Raw genomic sequence first — 27,787 nt, forward strand, 5'->3', positions numbered from 1 at the left:
AGAATTCAAAAAGACAAAAACAGGAGACAGACAAGGGATAGGCTGACCCCGCGTGCGGCCCGTGGCAGGAGTGGAAGGTCGGTCATTTCTAGAACCGAGTTTAGCGCACCCGACCCCCTATTATCACTGGCAAGGAAGAGTGACGCGCTCAATGATCTACAGGTGATGGCGCCTTTCTCAAATCATCCAGCTGCCGACGCGCCGACGGGGCGCATTTCGAGGGCTATGAGTGGCCATAGTCCTTGTGGACAGCGGCAAGAGAGTTCAAGTCACAAGCACGGATCGAAAGAAACCAGGGATGGCGAAGGGTAGCGTGGGTAGGTGAGTATTTTAGGTGAGTACGTGTAGATACTGCAGTGGTATGCAGCCCGAATACACCTACCAACCCGAGTTGAGTGACAGCTGCATGGCGCATCACCCAACGCCCAGAAAACACGTGCATGTAACACAAAGGTGACAGAATGGGATACCAATAGCGCTCAACTGTTAGGAATCGAACCTAACTTCATGCATATTATCCCCTCAAGTACTCCGTACGCAGCCAAATGAGAATAAACTCGTTTCATGGACAAGTTGGGGTTTCATGAATCAATTTCGAGATGTCGTTTGTCAGCTTACGGCCGTTCTTTAGCTTTGGCACATACAGCAGTGGCTTGCGGATGATGTTGGCAATCCCCTCCGAACGAATGAGTGCCTTTCATTTGAAGCGCATGTATTCCGTAGCAGGTATTCAGTTCACGGCTTGACGGCTGGGTCTGTGAAGGAAGGGATGGATGTGCGGATGGGTCAATATCGCTTGACTGCAGTGGACATGTAAGCCGTAGCCGTGCTTACATACAAGAGAGGTCACCACCACCCGCTCTTATTCTCACATGATATGACCAGGACCTCTCCAACTGCACGCATGATCCTTTTCTAACCTATCCAGTGCATAATACCTGCCTAGGTACTGCCTAGTGGGCTGGCTACCTTGGAAGTTCTCTGCATGCCTTGCCTGTGCGCTGTATGCATTGGTTGACATGCGCCATGTGGAGCTGCTCGAGTAAACAAGAGGCAATATCAACACACGCGAGGCATGTCCAAATAAAAGATGAACCACGATTGATATTGGTGTTGACGCAAAAGCCAGAGAGGAGCCTTGACAGCCCTGCTTGGGAGGAAAGGTGGGAACTGGCAAGGGGTAGATCGGTTTTAGGTTAGTGCAGGTGGAGAGGGGAAGGGGGGGTTGTGGATGTCGTTTTGTGGATGTGTGGCCTTTGCTCTGAACGCGTCCAGTTGTCCAGCCTAATTGGTAATTGAATGGCGCAAAGTGGGCGTGGCGGTTCGTCCAGTTTGCAGTCTGCTGGATGGCAGTGGTGGCTCTCACCACATGGTGGTTGCATTCTGTTCCCTGTTCTTCATGTTCTTTTCCAGGAGAGGCTATGGTAAGCAGACGCAGACAGGTGTCGGCTGTGGTTTCCTTACCTAAGCCTAGCACCCGTAGCACCTCGCACCTAAGCTAGCCTGTTGCTGCAGCGCTGCTGGCTGCTCAAGTACTCGCTGCAAAAGCCTGCAACTGCCTGACTGCTTGCTGCACCTGGTACTGCACTGCTTCATGACCTTGCCTCAATCAAATCGACCCCCAATCATCAACCCCCCCCTGCCCCTCTCACACCCAAAGTCCCATTCATCTACGTGTAGCCTGCCGACTCTGACGGTTCAAGTCACTCAACTCACATTTGCTCATCTGTGTCGGAACCCACTTGATAGATGCATGCTGGACATATTACATACAATACATGTACATAAAGTAACCGACATCCAATTGTCCTAAGTTAGCCGGTCCATTTGATCGGGTGCACCTGTTCAACGGCTTCCTGTTCTGCTGTTAGGTTACTACTTCGTTAAAACCAAGCAAGATTTTTGGAGTTGGTCCTGGCTTCGCTGGGCCCGACTGCCTGCCACTAAACTTAAAGCCGCCCATCACCCGCTCTGCTCTGCTTCCCACTCGACGCTGGCTCGCCTGGGAACAGAAACCGCAACACGCGATTATCGTCTGGCCAAACCCCATCTCTCCAACCCTACTTTTTGACCCTCTTGCCTTGTTTCCTACGCCTACGCCTACACACTTTCAGGCGAGCCGGCTTGGGGTTTCTTGTTGTTGGGGCTGATATTCTCTTCTCTTTCTTCGAAATCCTCTCGGGTCTTGACTTCGGTGGTCCTCTCCAAAAAGGCAACAGCAAGAAAACTAGGCTAACCGGTCCTAAACCCTCCGAGCCCGACCAATCTCCCCCGTGGCTGCCTTCCATCAGCCATCAGCAGCAAGTCGTTCTCGCTCACCGAGTCAAACGAACAATTTGTCTCATTGCCATTCTTGTCCGAGTGGGCACTCAAACACACACTACTCACACATACATACGCCCGCCTGACATCTGCATGGGTTTTGGCATCCCTTGACCCTTTCTTCACCGTTCTTCGAAGCCCGTACGACTCTCCCAACTCAACTTCCCAGCACATGTTTTTGAAGCAGTAATCAATCTTCACGAATATGAGATCGACGCCTCGAAGGCCCAGCGAGGGCATGGAAGCCCAACAGGCCGTCGCTTCTTCCTCAACCCAGCAATCTGCGCGTTCTCGACCTCGCTCCAGTCAAACCACCATTTCCATGAACTGGGATGATGGAGACTCCCTATCCCCTCGCCCTCGAATGAAGTTCGAAGTCGCCGAATGCATCGAGACAAAGACCATCACCACCACTACTACCACGAAGCGGTCGTACCCACCATTGTTCGTTCGAGAGCCAAGATCCTTAGCAACCCTCGACTCCAAAGAATACCCGCTGGCTCAGAAACCTACGCCACCCGAGCTGGCCAAGTTTTCCTTCGATCTGGACTTGTATGGCGCCTTGCCGTGGCCTGGTGCCGACGAACAGGGGCAACATCACGAGGTATGTTTTGTTCCGTGCATATGCCTGCCTGGCATGATTCTAGATCCTTTCAAGTTCCCATCTGGCTGACACGTTACATTCCAGTCCTTCCAATCTACAGGTACCACTAGCAGCAATGAGCAAATGCAAGAAGGCAGTAAGACGGAGCCCGACCTCGACATTTCCCAGACTCGCCGCCGGTCATCCAAGGCCCCTATGGAATTGGCAACACGCAGATCTCATAAGATGGGCACCCGCTCCGCTTCCCCTATCGTATCAGGCTCGGTACGGAAAAAGTCTCAGAGGCCTGTTGCTAGACCGCAAGGCCCAAGTCTCTCCACTGCTGTCTCCGACAAGCTGAGGAGAACGTTGGCAAATGGGCCGCGTAGGGACGGTGATATCGAGCTTGGCGCCGCGGTGCGTCCTGCCAGCGGCTTTCCGGTGACTCCTGACACGACAGAACTAGCCGGACCTACTACCTCTCAAGACTACCCGGAAAGACCACACCGTCTTGGACGGAGCCACCTTGACTCGTTTGAGACGCCTGAATCCGATCCTAGCCAGGCCCATCAGCATGAATACTTTGATATTTCGAGCCCCGCCGGCAGCGACACCCATACTGTCTTCAGCAGCAATGTAGCGACACCGCCCATTACAGAAGCAGATCCGGAGCCCCTGACCGACGCCGACGAAACCTTGCAGCAGTCGATCCGTGCTCTGCAACATCCACGATCGATTAACACGCTGGCCGCTCAGGATGCGAGCCTGCCAAGCCCCCGGTTGTCCCCCACCCTCCAGGCTGCTCAGCTCCACACCACCGATCGTGAAGATGATGGCGACGAGGAAAGCATGTCAGTCGTTGTCCACGACGATAGCCAAGACATAGCGGACGAGGAATACGATCATCCGTCGGCTCTTGCCGAGTTTCGATCCCAATTGCTCAGCTCCCAGCATGCCAACTCTCATACTCTCCAATCCGGCATCATGGATAGTCGCTCGATGCTGGAGTCTTTTGATGCCATGCCTGCTGAGATGAAATCATTCATGATCTACCAGTTCCTTCGTCGATGCCCAAGAAAAACCCTGCATGTGGTAGCAGACGTTGTCGGCCCCGCACTCAAGTGTGACATTCTCAAGGACCTTCCTGGTGAACTGACGCTGCACATCATATCCTACCTTGATGCCCAAGACCGCTGCCGCGCCAGCCAGGTGTCCAAGACTTGGCGTAACATTATCGACAGTGACGAGACGGGATGGAAGGAACTATTCGATCGAGACGGCTTCACTCTCCCACCGGGCGAGTTAGACAGAGCCGTCAGAGAAGGCTGGGGCTGGCAGGACCCCGTTGGACCCGAGGGTTGTGAGCGTGACTTCAGCCTCCAAAAGCGGATGGCTTCTAGTGAGGCAGAACTCCGATCCTCGGCCAAACCCGATGCATCATCACCTTCTCAGGTGAAGTCGTCACGGGCGACCAAGCGTAAGAGGTTGGGCTTCCATAACATTAGCGACCGTACCACCAAGCGACGTATCAGTGACAACTTCCTGAAAAAGGAGAAGGAAGAAATCCAGGCTCCCCCCAAGATGCACAAGTCTGAGGGTCCAATTTCGGCAGCGAATGCAGCGGCTTTGGCTGTGCCAGATCCCCATATTGGACTCCAGAGTCTGCGAAAGCTACATCTCTTCAAGTCGCTTTACCGACGGCATTATATGATTCGCAAGAGTTGGACAAGTGGCAAGGTGCAGCCCAGCCATGTCGCCTTTCCTGCTCACCCTCGCCATGTTATCACATGCTTGCAGTTCGATGAAGACAAGATTATCACCGGTAGCGATGACCAGCTGATCCACGTCTATGATACCCAGACTGGCAAGTTGCGCAAGCGTCTGGAAGGCCATGAAGGAGGCGTGTGGGCACTGCAGTACGAAGGGAACACATTGGTGTCTGGCTCGACCGATCGCTCGGTCCGTGTTTGGGACATCGAGAAGGGGCTTTGCTCGCAGGTCTTCTACGGTCACACTAGCACTGTGCGATGCTTGCAGATCCTCATGCCGAAAGACACCGGCAAGGTCCAGGACGGTGCACCAGTCATGATGCCACCGAAGCCTCTGATCATTACCGGATCGCGCGACAGCCAGCTGCGAGTATGGCGCCTCCCTGAAGCCGGTTCAAGACGTTATATTCAGACCGGCCCACCTGCCAACGATGCCGACTGCCCCTATTTCATTCGTACGCTTCAGGGTCATACCCACTCGGTTCGCGCCATCGCTGCACACGCCGATACTCTAGTGAGTGGCAGTTACGACAATACGGTTCGAGTTTGGCGCATCAGCACTGGGGAGACCGTCCACGTACTCCAGGGACATTCGCAAAAGGTCTATAGCGTGGTACTGGACACGGAACGCAATCGTTGCATTTCGGGCAGTATGGACAGCTTTGTCAAGATTTGGGACCTCGAAACGGGCAGCTGTCTTCATACTCTTGAGGGACACTCCCTTCTGGTTGGATTGCTGGATCTCCGTGATGAGCGCTTAGTGTCTGCCGCCGCTGACTCAACCCTGCGTATCTGGGATCCGGTTACTGGACGGTGCCAGTCCACCCTGACTGCCCACACGGGCGCCATCACTTGCTTTCAACACGACGGTCGCAAAGTCATTAGCGGCAGCGATAGGACACTCAAGATGTGGGACATCCGCTCAGGAGAGTGCATACAAGACCTGCTTACAGACCTTAGTGGGGTCTGGCAGGTGCGCTTCGATGAGCGACGATGTGTTGCCGCTGTGCAACGAAACCAGTTGACCTATGTAGAGGTACGTTTCCCCCTGCTACTCATCCTATCATGTTGTTTTGACCTCTCCATACTAACTTACTCCGGTAGATACTCGATTTTGGCGCCGTTCGTGACGGGAAAAACCCTGCCGAGCTCGGCAAGCGAATCGTGCTGCAGTCGAATGAGCTTACTCGAGAAGCTGAAACCGAGGATAACAACTGAGGTGCTCAGCCTTGATTCGTTATGGCGACAATTCCAGTGCAGGCTTCCAGCTGTCTTTGCGAACACGTTCATCTCGGCGGCCGTTGGTGTGGCCAATGCCGCAATTATTCGCATTTGCAAGTCGTGTCAGAGTCCCAGCAACTCGGACTCTGGTGTATTTCATTTCCTCTTTTGCGGTTCGTCGATACGAACACGACGTTATTCTTTGAACTGCTTGTCATGGCATGGCGTTGGGGCAAGCGAAGCTTATAGGGTATCATGGCCCGGCATTGCTTATATGAAGTGAGCGAAACATTGGCTCTATGACCAGAGCGTGGGTGTCGTGACAGGTGACCCTGCGTTGCAAGCGAGGCGTTTAATGGAGAAATATTGGTATTTCCAGCATGCAGGGAAGCGTACCAGGACCCCCTGGAGGCTTTCTTTGAAGTGTTCTATTTACAGAGGTGGCAAACAATGGTGTCATGGAAACCTGCATTACATTCAAGATGGACAGCATAAGTTATGATTGTTTTCAAGCATTGTGTAGGAGTTTTACGGTTGACTTTCTATAGTAATGAATGTTTGGTGTCGTTTTATGTATCTGCTTCCCAAATAGGGACGCTCAATGAACCTACCTTTATGATATGTCTTTGTCCAGTGCATATTGATTGCCACGATTGACTGCCCGTGATCGCATCATCGTCGTCAATGTTAAACCCCCTTGCCTTGCAGCCCAAGAGGTGACTGCGTAGACACGAGATATGTGCCAGCTGCTGGCCCGGTCGCAGATGTAGTCCGAATCCTTTTGCATCAATATCCTGGATGTCCATCACTTCTCAAAATACTTAATCTTCAGCTTCAATACATTTGGTTATTTCTCGGTTATATCAGATGCTCGGCTTATCTCGATTAGCAAGTCCTCAGACACGTCTGCTCAATAAGCGAGTCCTTTAGATGGGATACCTGAAAATAGACCAGTTCCCTAGCACTGGGAGTCACTGTAGTCTTCGCACATATAGTGCCTCTCCTGGACGTGCTGGTCTGCCACAGTCCTGGTGGTGGTTGCAGGTGCGGAACCACTACGGCAATCATACCCATCATCTCCGATAAGGTGACCGCTCTGATCGGCAAGAACGTGACGTCTCTGGCTCCCCTGACATGGCCCCAAGCAATGGAGATCTCACTCCAAATGCTTCCTGAAAGCTGCCACTGGCGATTGGTAGGAGGGGGGCTGTGAGGAAGACCACATTCGGTTTGGACATGACGATCAGGTCGTGCCATCCATCACCGCCAGGATGGTCTGTCAATATGCTTGGAGCAAGTACCTACCACCCGGCTCGAAGTACGACGGAGATGCGGAGAAAGCTTCGACTGAATGCGAACACGAACGCGCGACAGGCAGTACAGAAACCGGGGTCCCGGGCTCCGTATGCTTGACTGTCTATGGACTGCGGCTGCCTGATACCTGGGGGTACCACGGCGACCCAGCACGCCATTGCGACACATACATGACTTGTGAAAAAGGGGGTTTTCGGTCAATGATTTCTAAGCAACATTCGATACATTGTGGAATGCACAGCAAGACTTGGAGTCTTGGGGGGGTGATGGTCGGAGGGGGGTGAAGTTCACAATGTGTTATTGGTGTCCATTCCGCGGAGTTGCTCGAATTACGTACGTTGCGAACGATCTGGATTTGTAAGTCCAACCCCAATACCATGGCACGATTCGAATTCAGATCATACGAGGCCGTGTGACAATGGGCGACTTTCAGATCAAATAGAATGGCCTGTGAAGTACGGCCAGGTCGGCGGTGGTATGTCTGCTTGAATCCCGCATGTGAGTATTTAGGCGACTGGTTTACTTCAGACATAGACCAACATTTAATAGTTCCCCAGCCCGAACAAGATTATTCGCCTTTCATATCTCATAATTGCGGCAGGCAGTTCCCCCAGAACCTTCGATCTACTTGCCACTTATTTCTGCAGGTGGTTGAGGATCACCGCTTTCCGCAATATAACAACCCCAACATCGAAGTTGCAAAAATGACAATGCAAGGTTAGCAGCACTCCTACCATAAAACTCAATCTGCGCCGGTACTGACAAGTATACAGACATACCCAGCTTTCCATTCGCTCGTGAAGAGACGTATCACCCCTCGCCCATCTATGCCAGACTTCTCAAAGACGCCCCCATCTCGCAGGTGAAGCTGTACGATGGCAACCTCGCCTGGCTCCTCACCAAGCACAAGGTCTGCTGCGAGGCCCTCTCGAGCCCCAAGCTCAGCGCGGACCGCCGGGCCCGGGCTACCCCGAGATCCACGCGGGGCGGCCGCAAGGCCAAGGAGGCGATCGTGACGTTCGTCAACATGGACGACCCGGGCCACGCGGCGCAGCGGGCGATGCTCGAGGACGAGTTCACGCCCGAGATCGTGGACCGCAAGCGGCGGCCCATGATGGAAGAGGTCGTGGACGCGGTGCTGGAAGGCTTCGTCGCGAAGGGCGAGGAGCTAGGCAGACGGCAGGAGCCTGTTGATCTCGTCAAGGAGTTTGCCCTCCATGTGCCGACGTTGATCATCTACAGGGCCCTCGGCGTGCCGGCGGGGGATGTGGCGCGCCTGTCGCGGGACAGCGAGATCCGCAACAGCACGAGCCGGAACGCGGCCGAGACGGCCAATGCGGAGCTCCAGAAGTACATCGCCGGCCTCGTCCAGCAGAAGAAGATACAGCAGCAGCCAGGGAGCGAGAACGACGAAGACATCATCAGCAAGCTGGTGGCCGAGCAGTTGACGCCCGGCCATCTCACTGAGGACCAGGTCACGGCCCTGGCGTTCCTCGTCCTGACAGCCGGCAACGCCGCGCTGATCAAAAGCATCGCGCTCGGCGTCCTGACGCTGCTCCAGCACCCGGCCCAGCTGGCCGACGTCCGGCGGCGGCCCGCGGCGCTGGCGGCCCAGGTCGTCAGCGAGGTGACGCGCTTCCACACGGCGTCCGGGCTGAACAGCCGGCGGGCGGTGCGGGAGGACGTCGTGATCGGCGGACAGATCCTGCGACGGGGCGAGGGCGTTATCTGCGCCGTGCAGGCCGCGAACTGGGACGGCGAGAAGTTCGCGGACCCCGACTGGTTCGACATCTACTGGTGGGCGTCCGGAGGAATGCGCCCTGAGGAGACGCTGGGGTTCGGGTTCGGGCCGCACCGGTGCCAGGCCGAACACTTCGCGCGGGCGCAGCTTGAGATCGTCTTCGTCAAGCTGTTCCGCCGGTTGCCTGGCCTGCGCATGGCGAAGAAGGAGATAGAGTTGTCGTACTCGGAGCCTACTATGAATGTTGGTGTTGAGGAGTTGCCGGTGTACTTTAACTAAGGGATTTCGCTTGGGGCCGTCGGTGCGACCCGAAATGAAAACAAGGGTCAAGGGTTATGCTAGTTCCTTGTCCTGACGACCATCCTGTCTAGGTGCACGTTACATTACCACGCCATGGGTCAGGTCTCAGGATGAAAGACAACTCACAGTTGGAAAGTAAATGGATCTTACTAATGATTATTTTGTACTTATCACATTTAGCGGCATAGATCCATGGTTTTCCGCAAGCTAATATATATATATATATATGTGTGTGTAGAAAGTAATTCCCTGATGTACCAAGTCATTGTCCAATCCCTGTCGTTCATAATCTTACAATATCAGTCGCTTCGTGTCCTGTTCGAAGCTGTGAGAATCATTTTCTCGAGCCCTTGCCCTTTCCTATTTCTTTATTGTAGCCCCAGTCTGGTCCCCACAGTCGTACATCATCATTCGCAGAGGACTCATGGACCGTAATCTCCTTCAGCACAGCGATGCCACTTCCCTTAGCGGCGACCTCCTCGGGCTGGGCCGGGCGGACACTCGACGCCACCGAATCATCGTGCCGCAGGATGTGCTCGTCGCTGTCCCAGGCGGCCGTGGAGGAGCCCAGGCTCTTCTCCGACACCTTGGCGCGCGAGCCGCTCTTGAAGTGGCCGTGACCGCCGTTCTTGGGCGTTAGGTCCTGGAGCTGGAACGCGCCCCGCCGGCTCTGCGACTTGGAGCACGAAGCCGTTGCGCCTGCCCCGCCACCGCCCGTCCCGGACTTGTTCCCGCTGCGGCCGCTGCGCGAGCGCGACGAGCCCGTGACCCAGTCCTTGGTCCACTTGAAGGCCTGGAGGACGGCTCGGATCTTGGGGTGGATGAAGGGCATGTTGGTCACAACGATGGCGACGAAGGTCTCGCGGCAGGCCCAGCGGGAACCCTCGGCGGCGCCTTCGGGTCCGGACTGGAAAGCGAAAGTATATGTTAGTCTTCGAACTGGGACAACCTATGAAACGAGAGACAGAAAGGGGGAGAGCGAGAGACGAACATTGAGAATCACATGTGCACGGATGCAACCGGCAATGCCGATGAACAAACCACCGCTGAACAGAGCCATCAAGGGAAGACGCTTGCGGAGTCCGATGTTTACCTGCCATAGCAACTAAGAAGGGGGTCACAGATTGCCGTGGTTAGTGTATTGTCCTCTGAGCGTATGTCATGTAGGAGTGAGTCGGATCCTTACCGGCAACGGAATTGAGAGCAAATACGCATCAGTCAGCACATTGAAGACTATCACCACCAGCACATAGACGCTCGATAGGGTGGGTTGGCAAAGGTCTGCGGGTCAATGAAATGTGAGCATTGTAATCGACAAAAGATGCGAGTGTATAAGTAATGGGTAGAGGGGGTAGGCGACTTACTTCCGGGGTTAGGATAGATCTGCCAGAACTTGGGAAGCGGTTGACATGAAAGAAGGATAGACAAGGCCACGATGATATACGTGGCACCTATCACGTAGAACGCAATGCTGATTAGGAGCCTTGACCGTTTGATGCTTGTTCGCTCACTAGGTTGCCGAAACCCGTCAGCATTCTGCAAATACATTACAAACCCGAGAGCAGGGGAAGAACCTACAATAGCCTCTTGTAGGAGGTAGCAAGACACAGCTTTAGCGACCAAAGGATGAAGGCGTAGAACGACCATCCTATGACCTGGATCTTGGACCCCCACACCCGCTTGTAGAATTCGTTCGAGTTGGGGTCGAGGCGGGCACGTTGCTCGTCCGTCACTGCATGAAGAAGAAGCTTGAGGTTAGTCATCACGGTTTGACAGGTAGGGCAGGCTTACTCACTGTAACTGTTGGTGAGGCCGTCAAACATGGCTCCCACCAAGTATGCAGCTACCGTCTCAGCAACGAAAACAAGCTGCAGCCACATGCATGAATTAGCGACTGCATTTCTCGCGTGCCAGAGAGTCGGGAGTAGCCCATGACGGGAGCTGCTTGGTAGTCGTCGTCGGTCAGGCTTCTAGCCAGAGGGAAACCTACACCACTTATGCAGACCAAGTAATCGTCAAAGGCAAAGTTGCGAATGCCCACCATCTCCCAGCGCACCCAGATCCGGAGGCCGATGACCCAGAGTCCCAGGCTCAGGAGAATCCAAGCCTCATTCTCCTGCCCGCCCATAGTTGCGTTTTCAGTCCGAGACTGTGTGTTCCTCGTTGGAGGGTGGGGGGTTGCTTCTGGCAAGGCACAGTGCGTGTGTGTTGACCTGGCTATGCAGTGCAATCCAGTGCAGGCATGGAAGTAGTATAATTCCACGGGAGAATTATTAAAGAGAGGAGGGAAAGAATAAAAAAAGAAAAGAGGGCTGACGCATGAGGTTCTGGGTTGACCAATACACTGGCTGTTATAAGTAAAACACCAGTGCCAATCTGCCGGGCGTACTTACTTTGACAGGCGGGTGAGGCGGATGCCAGCTACGCCTCTGACGGTAGGCTCCGGTCTCGCAAAACTTTAAGGGGCTAAAAGCCAAACGCCACCGGTTCGCCCTAGAACAAATAGTAGTCGAACTGACTAGAGGACGTCTCCAATGGCTGCAATGAAGCACCCGTCTCTGGCTATAACAGTAAGCCCATTATAGTAATACTACTGACTATAGTGTATGTTGATCATGGTGATCGCCACTTGAGTTGCATTGCCTTGGGGCTAATGAGGTCTAGCAAAGGGGTGATTAGTCAAGGAGAGAAACACGACGCCAAACCCCTCGCGAACCTGGCCCGAATCAGTCTCGTATTATCGGCTCTCAAACCGGAAACATACTAAGTCTTCAGCCCGGCGAGGCATGCGGGGCCAACTGCCTTATCGCGTCCACTAGGACCGACGATAAGTAGCACCTTATTGGGCCAGGCTTAGCGCGGGTTTTCCAGCTCCTCCTGAATCTGCAGTAGCTGCGAAGGTGGATGACCAACGCCCCCCGTTGCTGAATCAGACTAGTAGGTTAGACCGATAAAATGTATTGCGGGGGAGCACGGGAGACCGGAGTGGGCGAAGAAAACCAGGTACATACTAACTAGATGGTGCCAGGGGTTCTTCATTATACGCGAGACATTGTCGGGGTTCACCCCGGGGCACCAATAACCGAGCGACCAATGTGGACGCATAGCACATGGCATTTGGGCATTAGGTATTCCCGCATTCCCCATTGCCGTAAGCACTACTCCGCTAGATTCAGCCCAAAGAGCGGGTCAAACCTATAAGCGTTGCTGATGACTGGAACTAGTCGTTCGCATGCCTTGGCGCCTACTTGTTCGAGTCTACCGTCGCACACCTGTTTATCTTGCAGTAAATAGTCGGCCAGTATGTGCTTGGCTCTGTCCCTGGAAATAATCTGCGAGGGGTCCCAGTCTAGCCGGCGCCGTCTCGGGTTGGTACCTAAACTGATTCCGTCAACATTAGACCCGCAGAGCCAAGGTTCCTCTGCCGCTAGCCCCCTGTCCCTCGACTGCAATGAACCGATGCTGTACTTATATAGCTCTTGCCACCTGACACCTGCAGCATGACCGTTGGTACAAGACACAGTGACACACTGGCAGATGAGGGTGGTGGGGCTTCATGCACTCCCCTCAATCCCCTCCAATTTTGATGCACACGTTGCAGGCCTGTACGGCTGGGATGGCCGGGCCTACACGAGAAAAAGGAAACAGACTCTGAGTGATGGGCCCGATAAAGAATGTGAACATAAGTTGATGATATCCTGCTCGTAAATCCTCTGTCTCCTTGCTTCCTCTCAGCGTCACTTTAAAGCAAGTCTTGTGTCTTCTTTCTGACTGTTTTGTTTTGTTTGTCATCCAATCTTGACCTTGGAGCAGTAATTATGGCCTTGTACGACTTCATTGTTGTGGGCAGTATGTCTATATTTCCATATCAATGTGGCCTTCCTTGCCTTACTGACTATATGATTGAAGGTGGCCCTGCGGGCAGTGCCCTCGCCTCCTCCATCTCCCGTACCAGCGCCAAGCCCTCGGTGCTGCTCCTTGAAGCGGGCGGCAAGAACTCGGACCCCAATCTCCGCGTGGACGGAAAGCGGTGGCTCACCTTCACCAACGAGGAGATGAACTGGGGGTTCAAGACAGCGCCACAAGAGCACTGCGACGGCCGGTCGATTGACTACTCGGGCGGGCGCGGCCTGGGCGGAAGCTCGGCCATCAACTTCGGCGTCTACACCATCGGCGCGTGGGACGACTACGACGAATGGGCGCGCGTGACTGGCAACGATACTGCATTCGGCTGGAACGCCAGTAAGTGTCACCCTCCCCGTCAAATCTTATCTGGGAAAATGTAAGACTGCTCTGACAATCATCGAAAAGTGCAAAAGCGCTTCAAGCAGCTCGAGAACTTCAGCAAGAAGCGGCCGGCGCACGTGGCGGAGAAGTTCGCCAAGCCTGACATGGCGAACCACGGGACCGACGGCCTGCTTAACGTCGGATTCTCGGCCGAGTGGGAGGACGACGTGGTGCCGATGCTCGAGGTCTTCGAGAAGGGCGGCTTCCCGATCAACCCGGACCACAACTCGGGCGACCCCATCGGCATGTCGGCGCTGATCAGCTCGGCGCGCAACGGCAAGCGCTCCACGGCCCAGGACCTGTACGCCGACAAGCCCGAGAACCTCACGATTATCACCTGTCAGAAGGTCCGCAAGTTGATTCTGGAGGGCCGCAAGGTTGTTGGTGTCGAGACTAAGGATGCGAAATGTGAGTGAGTCCGGCGTAACATTGTGCCACTGCTCACTCCCAGTGAGAGTTTGCCATGTGGCTGACTTGATTCTCAGATCATGCCAGTAAGGAGGTGATCATTTCAGCGGGTGCTCTCAACTCACCCGCCATCCTCATGCACTCCGGCATTGGACCCAAGAGCCAATTAGAGAAGCACAACATCCCCGTCGTCCTCGACGTCTCCGCCGTAGGCCAAGGGCTCCGCGACCACAACTTCTGCCCCCTGGTATACTCCCGAAGCGAGACCAGCACCGCCCGGAAGGCCTTCTACGGCGACCAGAAGGCCATGGACGCCGCGCTGGAGCAGTGGAAGCAGGACGGCACGGGCCCGTGGTCCAAGTTCGCGTGCCAGGCAGGCATCGGCTTCTTCAAGCTGCCGGCGCTCCCCAGCCACCCGGCCTTCCGGGCGCTGCCCGCGTCCGAGCAGGCCCTCCTGCAGAAGCCGACGGTGCCGCACTACGAGGTCTTCACGCACTTCCCGATGCACTGGTTCCTCCACCAGTTCCCGCCCGAGAAGCTGAATTATTCGTGCCTGCTCGTCTTCCTGTACAACGCCCAGGCCCGCGGCGAGGTCACGCTGCAGTCGGCCGACCCCGAGGTCCCGCTCCGGTTCGACCCGCGCGTGCTGAGCGAGGCGTTCGACCGCACCGCCGCCGTCATGGCGCTGCGCGACGTCCTCGACCGCGTCGTCCGGAGCGCGGACTACCAGAAGGACACGTTGGGGGGGTTGGCGGCGCCTGCGGGCGACAGTGACGAGGAGTTGCTGGCGTACTGGAAGTAGGTATTAGTTCCATTTCACTGACTTGTTTCCCCTATCCTCCCACACCACCGGCCAGCCCCCTTTTAAAGTTACGAGCACATGGGAAATTAACAATTGAAAACAGGAAAACCATTTCATCGTCGTGGCACATGACGGGTACGTTGAAGATGGGTCCCGCCGGCGGTGCCCCTGATGCCGTGGTGGACCCGGAATTCCGCGTCGTGGGAATCGAGGGGCTGCGGGTGGCCGACATGTCGGTAGCCCCCGTGCTGATCAGCGGCCACATCCAGGCGGCGGCTTATGCGACCGGCTTGACGTGTGCTGAGAAGGTGGCCCAACAGCATGGGCTGAATGCCGGCCTAAGCTAACCAAAAAAGCACTTCACCGGGCCTATTGTGGACATAGATCGATAGATGCGTGGAGCGCTTTCGTTTAGCGAGTCGGGTTTGAGCTAGAGACACTCACAGTCAGCTTTGGTGGGCATATTTAGAGGGGACATATACCAATGCATGAAAGCAATCTTGTTTGAATTACTCACTTTTATCAACTACGCGTAGTAATACTTGACTTGGCCTTGAGTATTGCAAATACGCTAGGCCTCTAGCGGCTGTGACTGGGAGGCGACACTAGCGATTGGACTGTATCCTGGGAACAGGGAGATTTATGTGATCACGTGGTAATAGCAAGGTCAGTTTGTCAGGGGCGGTAAGACGGCTTCTGTAGGGCTGAGATTAGAACTGTTCGTACGGTCCTGAGACGTCGAACTATGCAGGTCCCATGGTCAGCGTTCCTCAGTGAAGATGAACCCTCACTTCTTCGCACAACCGAGGTTAGCCGCCGTTTGTGGCTGCGTCTTTATTGCATTCTCCGAAGGATCAGAGATTCTAGTGCTTATATAATTCTCTGTGCCACATGAGGATGCCGCATGGAACATCTTTGACATAGACTAAACTTACTTGATTACACAGGCGGCTTTACGCTCGGATTTTAGCCCTTGTTCGATTCATACCTCCTTTCCTGGCTGGTACTCAAGGTGCTGCCAAACCCATTTGACATGATGCCCAAGGTCATCTGCGAACAGTAATCCTTCTGATATTTCCCATTATGTATAGCAGAGCGGTCACTGGCCCCTTTTGTTGCCTTATCCCGGTACTCAGCCAGCTCTGCCAAGTATTACGCATAGTGTCGTGAGCCTCTTATGATCACAAGTTGAAATCTCTTCGTGTCATTCATATGCCCTCAGGTCGTATTCCATCGTATGAACCATATAAAATCAATAGCTGTCAAGCTTATAGTTGTATTTTAGGCATTATAAATACTTATAAATAGATGCACACAGATGCTGGAATATTTCAAGCGGATATCAGAGTATCAACAGCCACAGCCAATATGAAGCAAGGACTATACAAATTCTGAATTACCATCACTCATCTACCATAACCGTTTTTCCAGATGGCACCGAACTCTTTTTCGAACCCCAGGAGTTGCCGTCGTGATCGGATCTGGTTATTACTATCAGGTTGCCAAAATGCTGACTCGAGCATAGAATACTGAAGATTTCGTGAAGCTATTGGGATTGGAAAAGCCACTACACTTGCCTATGCACGCAATGGGACCCGCAGACTCGTTCTAGCCGACCTCAACGAGTCCGGGGTCCAGAAGACAGCGCTGCAGGCTAAGCAGGAGGCAACCCATGATGAATTCGCTGTCATCGCGCTGCACGCAGATGTACGAAGATACGCAAGCGTGGAGAACGTCTTCGAGACGGCTGTCAAGAAGTTTGGGCGGATCGACTACAGCGTAACCACCGCCGGTGTAAGTCCAGACATACGAGCAGTCCTTTCCACATTTCAAGCATATGATTCCGTTTATACGCTAATGTGTATCACGAAACAACAAAGATCTTCAAAACTCAAGGCCTCCTCGCCGATAACGCCCTCGATTTCTATGATGACGTCCAGGAGACCAACGACAAGGGGATTCTGCACCACACCAAGGCCGCCATCCGCGTCATGTTGGAGCAAGAAGCTCTGGTGATCCAAGACGTCGACCGCGTCCATGTCATTGGCCGCGGCGCCATCGTGAACGTGTGCTCCATCGCCGGCTTGGTGGCAGTACCCGGCAACATCGAGTACGTGGCTACCAAGTTCGCAGCAGTCGCCTTACCAAAACAGCTGGTACGTATTTGCAGCTCTGCATTTTTACCCCCTATTGTGCGTGTTTCGCGTGTGCTTCCATACGATTTCGTGTGTTTCTGTCTTTCTTTTATCGTTTTCTCCTTCACCCCTTAGCCAACGTGAACCGAAGTCAACTAACCAATATGCGACCACTAGCAAGCGAATACGGCAGCTCTCAGATCCGCATTAACGCTGTTCGTCGGGGGCCATCGAAACGCCCTTGCCGGAGCGTCTCGTCGCTACCGCACCCGAGTCTAGGACTGCCTTGTCCCAGGGCGCCTCGCTGAAGCGCTTGGGTGATGTGGAGGAGGTTGCGGATGCCATTCTGTTTCTCACGAGCAACGTGGGCAACTTTGTCCATGGCAGTACTATGACGGTCGATGGCGGATATGCCAACAATGGTCCCATGTAGGGGGTTGGGAAACAGATAATTACTTGCCTTATCACGCTTTTCCTTCGGTCTTTTCCGTTTAGCAATATTCTTTAGTCTTTTCATTCAATTTCTCTAGCTAATTACAATATCACATCTTCCACATAGAGAAGAGACTCGTAACCAGCAATCACGTCACTCATATCAATGCCAAGCATGCATGTTATGTAAATAGGGGTCACGTCACGAGACCCGCGAATCTGATCACCTGATATTCCCAATAAGCTTATCGGAACACATTTCAAGAGACGAATGTGCTACCCGTGTCCAATATCCCTTAATACCAAGTATCTTTGTAAAGGTAACACAGCTGAACTTACCCATCCAGAGCTGTACCACGTATGAGGTAGAAACTTTTCATCTACTGAAAGATCAGATGCGTAGTGCGACACATTCATCAGGAGAGGTTACAATGATGGCATGACCTAAACTGATCTATCCGAGCAAAGACTAACTTTGATACCTCATGCACGGCAAAAACAAATCGGTAGATTGGTTTCATCAACCAGAGATGCTAATGCTCAAATGGATTATGGTTGAGCCCAACTCGCACACTCAATTTAATGTTTAGTGCTCTACCCCTGACTGCAATGTTTAGCGTTCGGAACTAACGATGTTCCGTTTTGTATCATGTGCTGGTCAATGCTCTGATGAACATCTCATCCTTGGACGCATTTTTGCTTCTCTAAAACTCGTCAACGTTAGATCAAGCTATCCTGGAGTTCCCAGTCGACCAATCCAGAAGGCTTCATTTCATGGTGCTCGATCACAAACCAGCTGTTGTTGCGAGGAATCTCATATTCTTCCACTTATTCAACGAAGCCGCCACAGAGAAGGATGAAGAAAAGGCTCATCACTTATTCTGCGCCTTGGCATATCCGTTCACTGTGTCAATTCTCCCACCATTCGCCTGGGAGAAGCTACAGAAGACAATCAGGGCACTGCTGTATGACCTTGAGGACGAGAATCAACCGATATCGTGGGCTCATATTGCAAGAGAGGACATCAAACCACTGTGTCACGTACTGCGGCAATGGCAGCCAGTCCCAAAGGGACCTTATTCCACCAAGAAAATACGCGTCTTAGTGGATCTAGGCCAGGTCGTTAACAACATTGAATATTGGGAAGGAGGTAGCAAACTCGACCGCCGGTTCTTTCAAGACTTTGGGACTGTCGCATTGCCCCTGTCAGACGCTGAAAGAATCGAGCCCGATCTGGCTAAGCTACTGAGGGCATATTGCAATAAGGCTTCGGGAAGCAAGGCTCAACTGAGCACATATATCAACAGGACTTGGACAACCAACATCACAATGATCGATCTTGACTGGGAAAAGAAGGAGAGTATGAAGATCCTGATATGAGCATGATGCCACTCATGACGGCGGAAATGTTAATTTCAGCCATCGATGAATCCTTCAGCGGGAGTTCTTCGCCAAAGGCAGCGCGGTTGAACTCATGGCAAGATACTTCATGCTGGTAGCGTCCAGGTTTAGTCGCATACGCGAACAGCTTCAAGTCGAGATGCGAATATAGGAGATGGCCGATGGACTGGAGGGTATGAGACACGACCCACCCCAAAGCCCAGAGCTTGGTAGCGACATCGCCTCTAGAGACAGAGCTAAACCTCGGAAGCGATTTCATGTCATTCACATGAGCAACATTCCGTGGGTCTCCCTATATCCGAAGTACGCAACGGTGCATTCGAGAATCCAGCTGACAACCAATGTAGTGACTACACCGGAGGTCCACTTACATCGTTTCTATATGGCGTACCGGTGCTGAAAACGGGACATGGAACTGGCCTGACGGCATCAGTGTTGAAGAACCCTCCCGATGGGATTCGATCAACCAGTACCTTGCCGAGTATCTCCTGATGTACGACCGGAAGATGATCGAGTCTCACTTCCACGTGAAACTCTCGCGCACCACAACCGAAGGCTACGAGGATGCTATGTACCCACTGATGCCATACTATAAGTGGGAGCGCGTGCCAGGTCCATCGAAGCCCATGGAATATGAGCAGCTCATGCCCCAGGCCTCGCTGACGAAGTGGCTTTATTCGCATTTTCTCAAGATATGCATACCTTACAAACGGGGACCGGCCTTTGACCAGGTTTACGCGCCCCTCAACCTGACTATGTTCATGCGAATCCTCGTTCACGTGTCGGAGCTTGGCTATCCAGCCCACTGGCTTTTCACGTTGATCAACAACCTTCTCGGTGGCGAAGTGACGACAACGGCACGGGCGCCTCGGAGATATGTGCTGAAGACCCAGGACGTCGACAAGGCCTACCACCTTCGGAAGATGTCGGTCGAGCCCTGCAAGATGGAGTTCGCTACTCTTATCAGCCTCTGGCAGTCACTGCTTCCGTTTGGCCTGATCACATCCAACAACGTGCTCGCACCGATCGAGGAAATCCAAGAACACACCGTCGAATTCCCTCCATTCTCCCACCCCGAGTCCAGCTACGTCCCGCACTTCATGCTGGTGTTCTGGAACCGGCAGAAGCTGGAAGAGCCCCCGGCCAACATCTGGTCGCTGCTCCTGGACGACGAGACCGGGGACACGACCACCTCCGCCCGGTCCGCCAGGAGCGAGGCTGTGCGCATCGTGACCACGTCCCAGTGGTCTACCGATCGCGATGCCGCGACGTTCTGGCTGCGCCGGAGCGATATGGCGGAGATGGTTCGGGACGACTGGCTTCTCTACGTCTGGCAGACCGATTTCTGGGACAGGCAGTCTAGCGGGTTGAGTTTGAAAAGCGCAGAGGTAACATCGCGCCCCTTCGGGGATGCCGAGTAGGATTCATTGTACGGATCCGATGCATTGCGGCCAGTGTCTCAGATTGTTTATTTCGAATTTGGCTGCGAATGGAACTCGGGTTTCACTCATGCAGTACCGGTTTGCTAAAACCTCAGAGCTACCAGATCAGGCATGTCTTTGTTAGGGAGGTCAAGAGCGTCCCATGCTGGAGCCTTTCCGCCTGGGCAGTAGCTGGTTATCTGTGAAGCGAGGCAGTCAACAGACGATGGCCAACGGCAGAGGCTATGCCGGGCAGGAAGGACAAAAACATGCTCCAAGCTGATAAGGCACTCGTCGGTGGACCGACACAGCATAAAATGGAATCTGTGAAGTGCTGGAGAGACATAGAGGATTCGATAGGTTGTTTGGTATCCATTTGGGCGCTTGCTGGATTGACAGTGTCATGGCTGAGTTCGTGGTTTGAGGGGCTCTTTCTGGGTAGGAATTCTGCCGCATTCTCGGAGATCCCACAGCCAATGCTTCATTCAGTATGTGTACCCCACACCATACACTTGGCGGTTTGCTGCAGTGTCATTTGATACCTCTCGTAGGCTAAACCAGGCAACCACTGTTTGCCTTGTGAGCCGCCTTGTGGGGGGCGCAGGCAGTGCTGCTGCTATAATTAGGTAGGTTGCAGCCTGCTGTCTGGAGCCTTTATTGATACGTGCACCTACATGTACCAGACGTATGTGTGTCTGACTTCCAATCATGCCCGTACACGGGACAATGACTTTGGAATTATGTAGATGTAGAAACATCTTTTCACAGGCACCTACCTACATGTAAATTAGGGTTGCATCAACTAGGCCTTACCACTCGATTCTGGGATTGGCTGGGTTGGCACGGCGTGTGACTCTTTCTCGCTGGACCACCATCGCAGTCTTTTGAACACCCAACCATTGATATTTTCGATGCATCAAGTCTTACACACCTCAAGCCTTGCTGCCCAAGTAACACCTGGATTATTTATATTATTACGGCCCCCATCCTCAGTCCCACTGATTCTTCCCATTGATTCTTCCCATCCACTTACCATCTCGTCTCAGTGCTGACCATTCCGAGCCAATACCTCAGTACACATTTGAGAATTGCCTCGCCAACACCAAATCATTTGATCCAACACCCCAATCTCATCAGCATCATCACGCACCTTGCAATCTTGGCCTTACAAACCTTAGCACAACATGGCGCCTCTCATCGTCGAGGACGAGATTCTCAACGGGACCACCGAGGTAGCACATCGTCCCGAGGAAGGCACAAATGGACCACCGGAGAAGGCACCTTCCGTTGCAGCCACCTCAAACGGCCACGTACATGCAGAAGAGCATCACCGAAGATGTTGCTGCTGCTGCCAGCGACGTTCCAAGGAAAGTGTGAAGAAAGAAGCGGAAGAGAAACCCCAAGCGCCCAAAGACTCCAAGACCGAGGAACAGAAGGTATATGAGAAAAAGGACAAAACGAACGGCGACAACGAGCAGAGCAAGGAGCCCCAAGACGAAGCCATGAAGTGCGAGATCAAGCATCTAGACCGCAAGTTCGATGACAAGGATGAGGCGTTTTTCGCTGAGGTAAGCAACCCACTACTCCCAGCTCTTCCCTCGAGCACTACTGACTTCCTACCTACAGCGCAAGGACGAGATTGAAAAGCCCGAGCAGAAGGACTGGTGGCGTCTGTACGCTATCTGTATCGTGCGGCACTTTTCCTACGCCGACACCGCAATAGATACACGGCTGTACGTAAATCGGGCGCCTCTGCGGCAATTGGTGTATGATGTTATTGGAAACTACCCATGCGAGTCCATAGACGTCAAGGAGGTCCAGATCAGCGCCCCCTACTACTGCCTATTTCACTACCGCCAGGAGCTGGAGGCCGTGGGCGTCTCACGATTCGAGAATGCGGGCGACGATGAGTCTCTCGGGCAACTGACGATACTGCTGAACTGGATCAAGAAACATTTCGAGCTGGAAATTGCAGCCCACGAACGCTGCGTAGCCAACCAAGTCAAAGCCATTGCCTTCGAAAATTTGTGGACGCTCTTCCGACCTGGAACGCTTGTACTTGCCAAGATGCTCAACAGCCCCCGCGGCTTCCGCGTTCGGGATCACTGGGATGATGATGACTATAACGACGAAGGGCGAGCGGGCCTGGTGTTGCGGGCCGAGTTCATTGACTTTGATGGCGACGGCTTGGGCACGCGCGAGCTGGAGCTTTTCCTCCCAAAGTACACGGGCAATCGTGAGTTATCCGAACTCGTTACGATGCCACTAAACCTTATGGATGACGCGGCGGCGACACGCGAGCTACTGTTGAAGCGCGGAAGGACTATGGAAAGCTATACCGGCCAGCACTTTCTGCAGTACAATGGCGTGGGTCTGAAGCATGAAAGACATGGCATCCAGCGAATCCACGTGAGCGGTCGTGTCATGATTGACTGCAAGACCTTTCACAAAGAAAGGCCTAATGACGCTTTCACAGTGGAGGAGCTGTCGCCCCAGGACGAGAAGGAAGCCGAACGTCGGGCGGAGAAGCGAGCAATGCGGGGCTACGTAGCCGATACCACCACTATGGACGAGAAGGAGGCACCGGAGCAACGGCCGCTATCGGACAAGGAGGCTATCATAGCAACATCGCTGGTACGCGGATACGCATTCACCAATAAGGAGTTCCTGGAGTTCTCTGTGGAGAACCTGTCGGAGATCGTGTGGAACATACGGTGTTTCGATGAGCTGGTGCTGGAAGCGGGCACAAAGCGAACTGTGCAGGCGCTGGTGTCGATGCACTCGACACGGCAATCCAACTTCGACGACATTGTGAAGGGTAAGGGCAAGGCCTGGTGTGTGTGTTGCACGGTCCTCCTGGTGTGGGCAAGACGCTGACGGCCGAATGCGTGGCTGAGTTCGTCCAACGACCGCTGTACATGGTGTCGTCGGGCGACCTGGGCACTGAGGCCAGCCACCTCGACCGCGAGCTGGCACGTATCATGCGTATGACGTCAGCCTGGCGCGCCGTGCTGCTCATCGACGAGGCCGACGTATTTCTTGAGCAGCGCTCGCCGCATAACATGCACCGCAACGCCATGGTCAGCGTCTTCCTGCGCCTGCTGGAGTACTTTTCCGGCATTTTGTTCCTCACCACCAACCGCGTCAAGTTTTTCGACGAGGCCTTCAAGAGCCGCATCCACATCCCGATTCGCTACACCAACCTGTCGCAGGAGTCGCGGCTGCAGATCTGGCGCAACTTCCTGGCCCGCATAGCCCGCAGCGAGGGCGACGAGGGTTCGGACGAGGCCGCGAAGCCCCTCGTCAGTGAGAAGGAACTCGCCACCCTGGCCGAGCACGACCTCAACGGCCGGCAGATCAAGAACGTCATCAAGGCAGCCGAGAGCTTGGCTGCCTTCGAGGGCAAGCCGCTTAACATGGAGCAGCTGCAGGAGGTCACCAAGATCCAGGCCCGCTTCGAGGCCGACCTGGCGCGCCACGGTGATATCGATTACACCGCACCTGGGGCCTCCAGGAAGGATGCAGAGCACCAACAGATGTTTATTTAGTCGAACTGTGCTTTTCTTTCTCCTTTACGTCTCGTATCTACTTTCAGGGGTACGAATTTATGAGCGAGATGATACGGTGGGTTATGGCTTTGGCGTTGGTTGTCCGTTTGGCCGCATACAGCAAGCGTATTTAGACAGTACGAAATAGAAATAGAATTCAAGTGGATACTTTTACATAATAACACTTGCTTCGCCGTGAATAGCTCTATTATAAGTCCTGAGATAAACCTACTAAGTTATAAGAACACGTGGCTTGAAGAACGGGTACACAGTCCAGCTTAGCTTGCCCCGTTCTACAACTCTGATGCTCTCATAAGCATGTACCAGTCTGTCGAAGTGGCTGGCTCCGATATGGCTGAGCGGCCTGGCCTGCATGTGTGCTGCGGCTCTCAGAGACATTGGGGGGATAATAGTAGAGGTTTTCCATGGTCCTGCGGATCCCCTGCTCTCCGCTTAACACTCGTCTCACTGACAAGATTCATGCCCACCACGAATCCGTTGTCACCAACAGTTATGCCATTCCTGACAACACGTTGCTCACCCTTGAAGTAGGTAAACATCACCAGCCGCCCTTGCTTGGACTTGGTGGGATATCCGATATGTCTACCAACAGTTGTGGAAGCCCCCGTGTACTGGGGAAGCCGTTCGCTATGTTTATTTGGGGTGATCAAACGAGGTCTGAGGCCATGTTTCCTTGCGTCAGTTGGGTGAATCTTTTCGAGTGCCCTGCATAAAAGCCATTTCTCTCAGCGGTGCGTTTCAAGCGCATCGGCCAGGGACTTTCAGACCTCGTAATTCTAACTAACCAAATCATAGATCCTGGCTGATCGAGAGCCTCAGGGTGCCTTCAGGAGGTCTCCAGGGGGCCGGAAGGTACCCAATCAGGGCGTAAAAGCCCCTAAGCGCCCTGAATCTGGCTGAATAGGCTTGTGCGACGGCGTTTTGGTGAGTGTGGTATTGCTCGCGCTCGTCCTTTGACGCTCCCGATGAAACGCAGAGCTCATTTCAGACAATAAGCGCCGAGTGGGGTGATTAACGTCGGCTAAGCGCCCGCTATCGAGGGCTGTGTGTGCACTACCAACTGAATCAGCCTGACGCAAGGAAACACAGCCTGAAGCTTGGATATCAGGCTCTCCCAAAAACATATTCAGCAAATAGTGGGTCAAAAGATGCAGGCGGTATTTAAGTTGAAGATGATCTCACTTTGTTCAGCCACGGATAGCATCCCTCTTTAACAGAGCTCACACCCATGCATTCTATCATCTGCTAACCAAGATGATTGCCCTCAATGCTACTCAAGTTCTCGTTCAAATTACCAATTCTCTCAGCGACATCAGCAAGGTCACACTGGAGACAAGCTACAGCCTTGTGCTTGTTATAGATTCAGACAAATCACTCACCCTTCACCAAACCACGGCCAAGAAGCCGGGATTGGATGGCGAAAATGACGGCTTGCCAAATCCCGACCCAGACCCAGAACACAAGCAGCTGGGCTACAAATACCGGGTGTTTCCCGATTATGGCGCAGGCTTTGTCTGGTATGACCCGGCTTGGTCAGGGAACCCGAAAGACAGCTCCATGGTGGATGAAGAGGAGCTGCAGGAGCGGTACGGAGACGCGTGGAACAAGGCCTACAACAGCTGGATGGACTGGTACACGGCGGCGTTCCAAAAGCAGGAGTGCCACTTAGGTTCCCATAATCACCCTTTTCCCGGGCATGGACGAGCGGAGGGCTTGGGTGGTGGACGGACTGCTATTGGCCTGTTGGTTATCCCTCCAGCCCGATGTGGAGAATATTGAGTACGGCCCCGACGTGGAGAAGGTCCACTTGGATAAAGATTCGCTAGGAGTCGCCCTGCAATCGACCTTGGAGGAGCTAGATAAGTTCCTAACCTCGAAGTCGGACAATACTTTATGATCAAATCGCTATTAAACAAGGGATATCCGGATCAATCAAAGCAAGGTGTATGTGAGACGATGAACGTGAATATATAGCTGTAAAAGTTGCTGCAATATGACGATACGGGGGATATGCCATATTATTAGAAAATAACATCCTGTGCCTGCTGAATTCGGGCCCTAGAACAGCGCTTCCTCGTTTCAATGTGTAAGGCAGGTATATCTTAAGAAAGTGCGACTAGAGCCATCTCGTCAACGAGGCCTGGGGCATGAGCTGTCAATCCTGGCGCAGACGGTGTCTTTACCATTGCCGCATTTCGCCATGAGATTCAAGAGGTACAGATAATGCAAAATCCCATTTTGCATAGGTAGACAAGCGACAAAATCACTCGATGTGACAATGGGAACATCCAGAACGGCTTTTTCCGCATCCGTCTCATTCATATTCAGCTCAGTCAGATGACAAACTTGGACCATTGAAAAACCAGTTCGAAGGGAATATTTCTAGCTTGTTAACCATCATCCAAGACCAATGTTGACAAGAAGGAAAAGAAATCAATAAGTTTGGGCGGTCAGGAAGGTAGATCGATTCCAATCATTCAAATTTGAGAAATGAAAAGCGCATGCCTCTTTGGTAGTTGGAATTTCGTCGAAATCGATGTTTCCCCTCTGGTTGCAAAACTGACCACATGTACAGTGCGGCTTCATCATTTGGCGTTGAATGAGAGGGAGTGATGCCAAGTTTTGACCACACTTGAAGTCCTCGATGATTGAATTCATAGACCAGTTATCAGAAATCCAAGGGTCCCCTTCTTTAAGCCTCCGATATGTCAGGTATTCGGTCTGGATACTCGTCCACAGAACTGCAATGTCTCCTTGCGTATTATTTTCCAAACGATGGTGGCACCGGCTATACACTTCTTCGTCGAAAAACTCGTTTTGGCCGTACACGTCCTGGTCCTGATCGCTTTCTTCATCTGTCCACTCGTTTGGCTGGGCCAGCTGTAAAACAGCAAGGAACACGTCCCAGCGAAGCTGCACCTCTTTGGTCCAAGCCATTGAAATCGATCGAGGCACGCATTTGGCAAGCTGAAGTGGGTTGAGAGCCTCGTGCTCACAACTTTCCCCATCATCGGCCCCAAGGAGAGCCTGAACGGATAAGTCTGCTTCCATATGTGGGTCCGCTCCATGAACGAGGAGGCATACTAGACAGGCCAGAGATCCGAAAAGTGTTTCGCCCGAGTAGGAGTTTTGAGCCAGTTAGATTGTTGCCATTACCAGTGTATGCAAGGGTAATGGCTCAAGCCGATTGCCGCAATAACTACATGACTTGACGAATAGGCCACTTCGAGTCTGAATTTCCGGTGCCCCGGGACGACGGTAAGCTAAAGCACCCCTCACGGGCCACTTTATTGAGCTACCGTTACCCCTGTAATTAAAGTTATTTCTATGGTTAGAATTAATGTAAATATACTATTTTTCGTTGTTTTTAATAATGATATAGTCCTCCGTTTTCGTGCTATTATTTTTTATAGTTTTTATAGCGTTGCGAGGCCCTCTTAGCATTTCGATATCGCTAGCTTCGTTCTCGTATACGACTTTACCCCTTAGCCTCCGCTTAGCCCGGCGTATATTAATTATACGAATAAATCTTTATTCTAGTGGGATTTTTATTTTTTAGTATATTTTTATAGTTTTATTATCGAGTTTAGTTTAAAAATAATCGACTTAAGTTTCGAGATACGGGATTTTATTAACGTTTTAATTTAAGGTTTTACTAGCCTTTTTAATAAAGAGCCGTTAAGAGGGTAATTTAAAAGTAAGGTCCGTAGTAACTAATTTTTAATTATTATTTCGTAATTCCTAGTTATTAAAAGGTATTTTAATAGGTATTAAAGTTAATTCGGCGAGGAAATTAAATATTAATTCTTTTTTTAATTATTTTAAATTATTTTAAACGTGCCCGGATAATTTTTATATTTTTTAAAATAATATTAGAACAGCTGGAACTGAAGCTGTCTATATTACTTTAAAAGGGGTGCTACGTACCTACGCGTACGAACCCCTTTCCTATTTTATTAAGAGGGGTATACGATACCCCTCGTAGCTTGTATTAAAAATAAATATAAATAATAAAATAAGAATGATTAAACCCCGATTAAAACCGGAATTATTATATATACGAGAGCTTATTTAATATTAAT

The 27,787-nt window shown here is 52.6% G+C and overlaps 8 protein-coding genes across 8 annotated transcripts; 7 read left to right on the plus strand and 1 right to left on the minus strand.

Moving 5' to 3' along the window:
* Nucleotides 1–2,527: 2,527 nt before the first annotated feature.
* Nucleotides 2,528–5,892, plus strand: PG994_006517 (Cell division control protein 4; the record flags this gene model as incomplete). The annotated part of the gene is made up of 3 exons (XM_066857926.1): nt 2,528–2,926; nt 3,011–5,710; nt 5,779–5,892. The coding sequence occupies 3 exons, from the start codon at nt 2,528–2,530 to the stop codon at nt 5,890–5,892; spliced, it is 3,213 nt and encodes a 1,070-aa protein (XP_066717195.1).
* Nucleotides 5,893–7,913: 2,021 nt separating this feature from the next.
* PG994_006518 (cytochrome p450 55a3) lies at nt 7,914–9,229 on the plus strand (the record flags this gene model as incomplete). Its single annotated transcript, XM_066857927.1, has 2 exons — nt 7,914–7,926; nt 7,983–9,229. The coding sequence occupies 2 exons, from the start codon at nt 7,914–7,916 to the stop codon at nt 9,227–9,229; spliced, it is 1,260 nt and encodes a 419-aa protein (XP_066717196.1).
* Nucleotides 9,230–9,584: 355 nt separating this feature from the next.
* Nucleotides 9,585–11,378, minus strand: PG994_006519 (integral membrane protein PTH11; the record flags this gene model as incomplete). The annotated part of the gene is made up of 7 exons (XM_066857928.1): nt 9,585–10,157; nt 10,242–10,355; nt 10,437–10,531; nt 10,615–10,760; nt 10,829–10,982; nt 11,046–11,118; nt 11,187–11,378. The coding sequence occupies 7 exons, from the start codon at nt 11,376–11,378 to the stop codon at nt 9,585–9,587; spliced, it is 1,347 nt and encodes a 448-aa protein (XP_066717197.1).
* Nucleotides 11,379–13,068: 1,690 nt separating this feature from the next.
* On the plus strand, nt 13,069–15,094 carry PG994_006520 (uncharacterized protein; the record flags this gene model as incomplete). The annotated part of the gene is made up of 5 exons (XM_066857929.1): nt 13,069–13,099; nt 13,160–13,492; nt 13,562–13,945; nt 14,023–14,743; nt 14,851–15,094. 5 exons carry the CDS (start codon nt 13,069–13,071, stop codon nt 15,092–15,094), a joined length of 1,713 nt encoding a protein of 570 aa, XP_066717198.1.
* A 689-nt stretch (nt 15,095–15,783) lies between these two features.
* Nucleotides 15,784–17,315, plus strand: PG994_006521 (short chain dehydrogenase; the record flags this gene model as incomplete). Its single annotated transcript, XM_066857930.1, has 4 exons — nt 15,784–15,806; nt 16,283–16,541; nt 16,628–16,903; nt 17,133–17,315. 4 exons carry the CDS (start codon nt 15,784–15,786, stop codon nt 17,313–17,315), a joined length of 741 nt encoding a protein of 246 aa, XP_066717199.1.
* Nucleotides 17,316–19,206: 1,891 nt separating this feature from the next.
* On the plus strand, nt 19,207–20,136 carry PG994_006522 (uncharacterized protein; the record flags this gene model as incomplete). The annotated part of the gene is made up of 1 exon (XM_066857931.1): nt 19,207–20,136. One exon carries the CDS (start codon nt 19,207–19,209, stop codon nt 20,134–20,136), a length of 930 nt encoding a protein of 309 aa, XP_066717200.1.
* A 1,184-nt stretch (nt 20,137–21,320) lies between these two features.
* Nucleotides 21,321–23,684, plus strand: PG994_006523 (P-loop containing nucleoside triphosphate hydrolase protein; the record flags this gene model as incomplete). The annotated part of the gene is made up of 3 exons (XM_066857932.1): nt 21,321–21,704; nt 21,763–22,970; nt 23,090–23,684. 3 exons carry the CDS (start codon nt 21,321–21,323, stop codon nt 23,682–23,684), a joined length of 2,187 nt encoding a protein of 728 aa, XP_066717201.1.
* Nucleotides 23,685–24,959: 1,275 nt separating this feature from the next.
* On the plus strand, nt 24,960–25,484 carry PG994_006524 (uncharacterized protein; the record flags this gene model as incomplete). The annotated part of the gene is made up of 1 exon (XM_066857933.1): nt 24,960–25,484. The coding sequence occupies one exon, from the start codon at nt 24,960–24,962 to the stop codon at nt 25,482–25,484; it is 525 nt and encodes a 174-aa protein (XP_066717202.1).
* Nucleotides 25,485–27,787: the final 2,303 nt, after the last annotated feature.

This window comes from Apiospora phragmitis (assembly GCF_038363925.1).
Source record: "Apiospora phragmitis strain CBS 135458 chromosome Unknown utg000006l:1.0-5683423.0:1.0-5690449.0, whole genome shotgun sequence".
Lineage (NCBI taxonomy): Eukaryota > Fungi > Ascomycota > Sordariomycetes > Amphisphaeriales > Apiosporaceae > Apiospora > Apiospora phragmitis.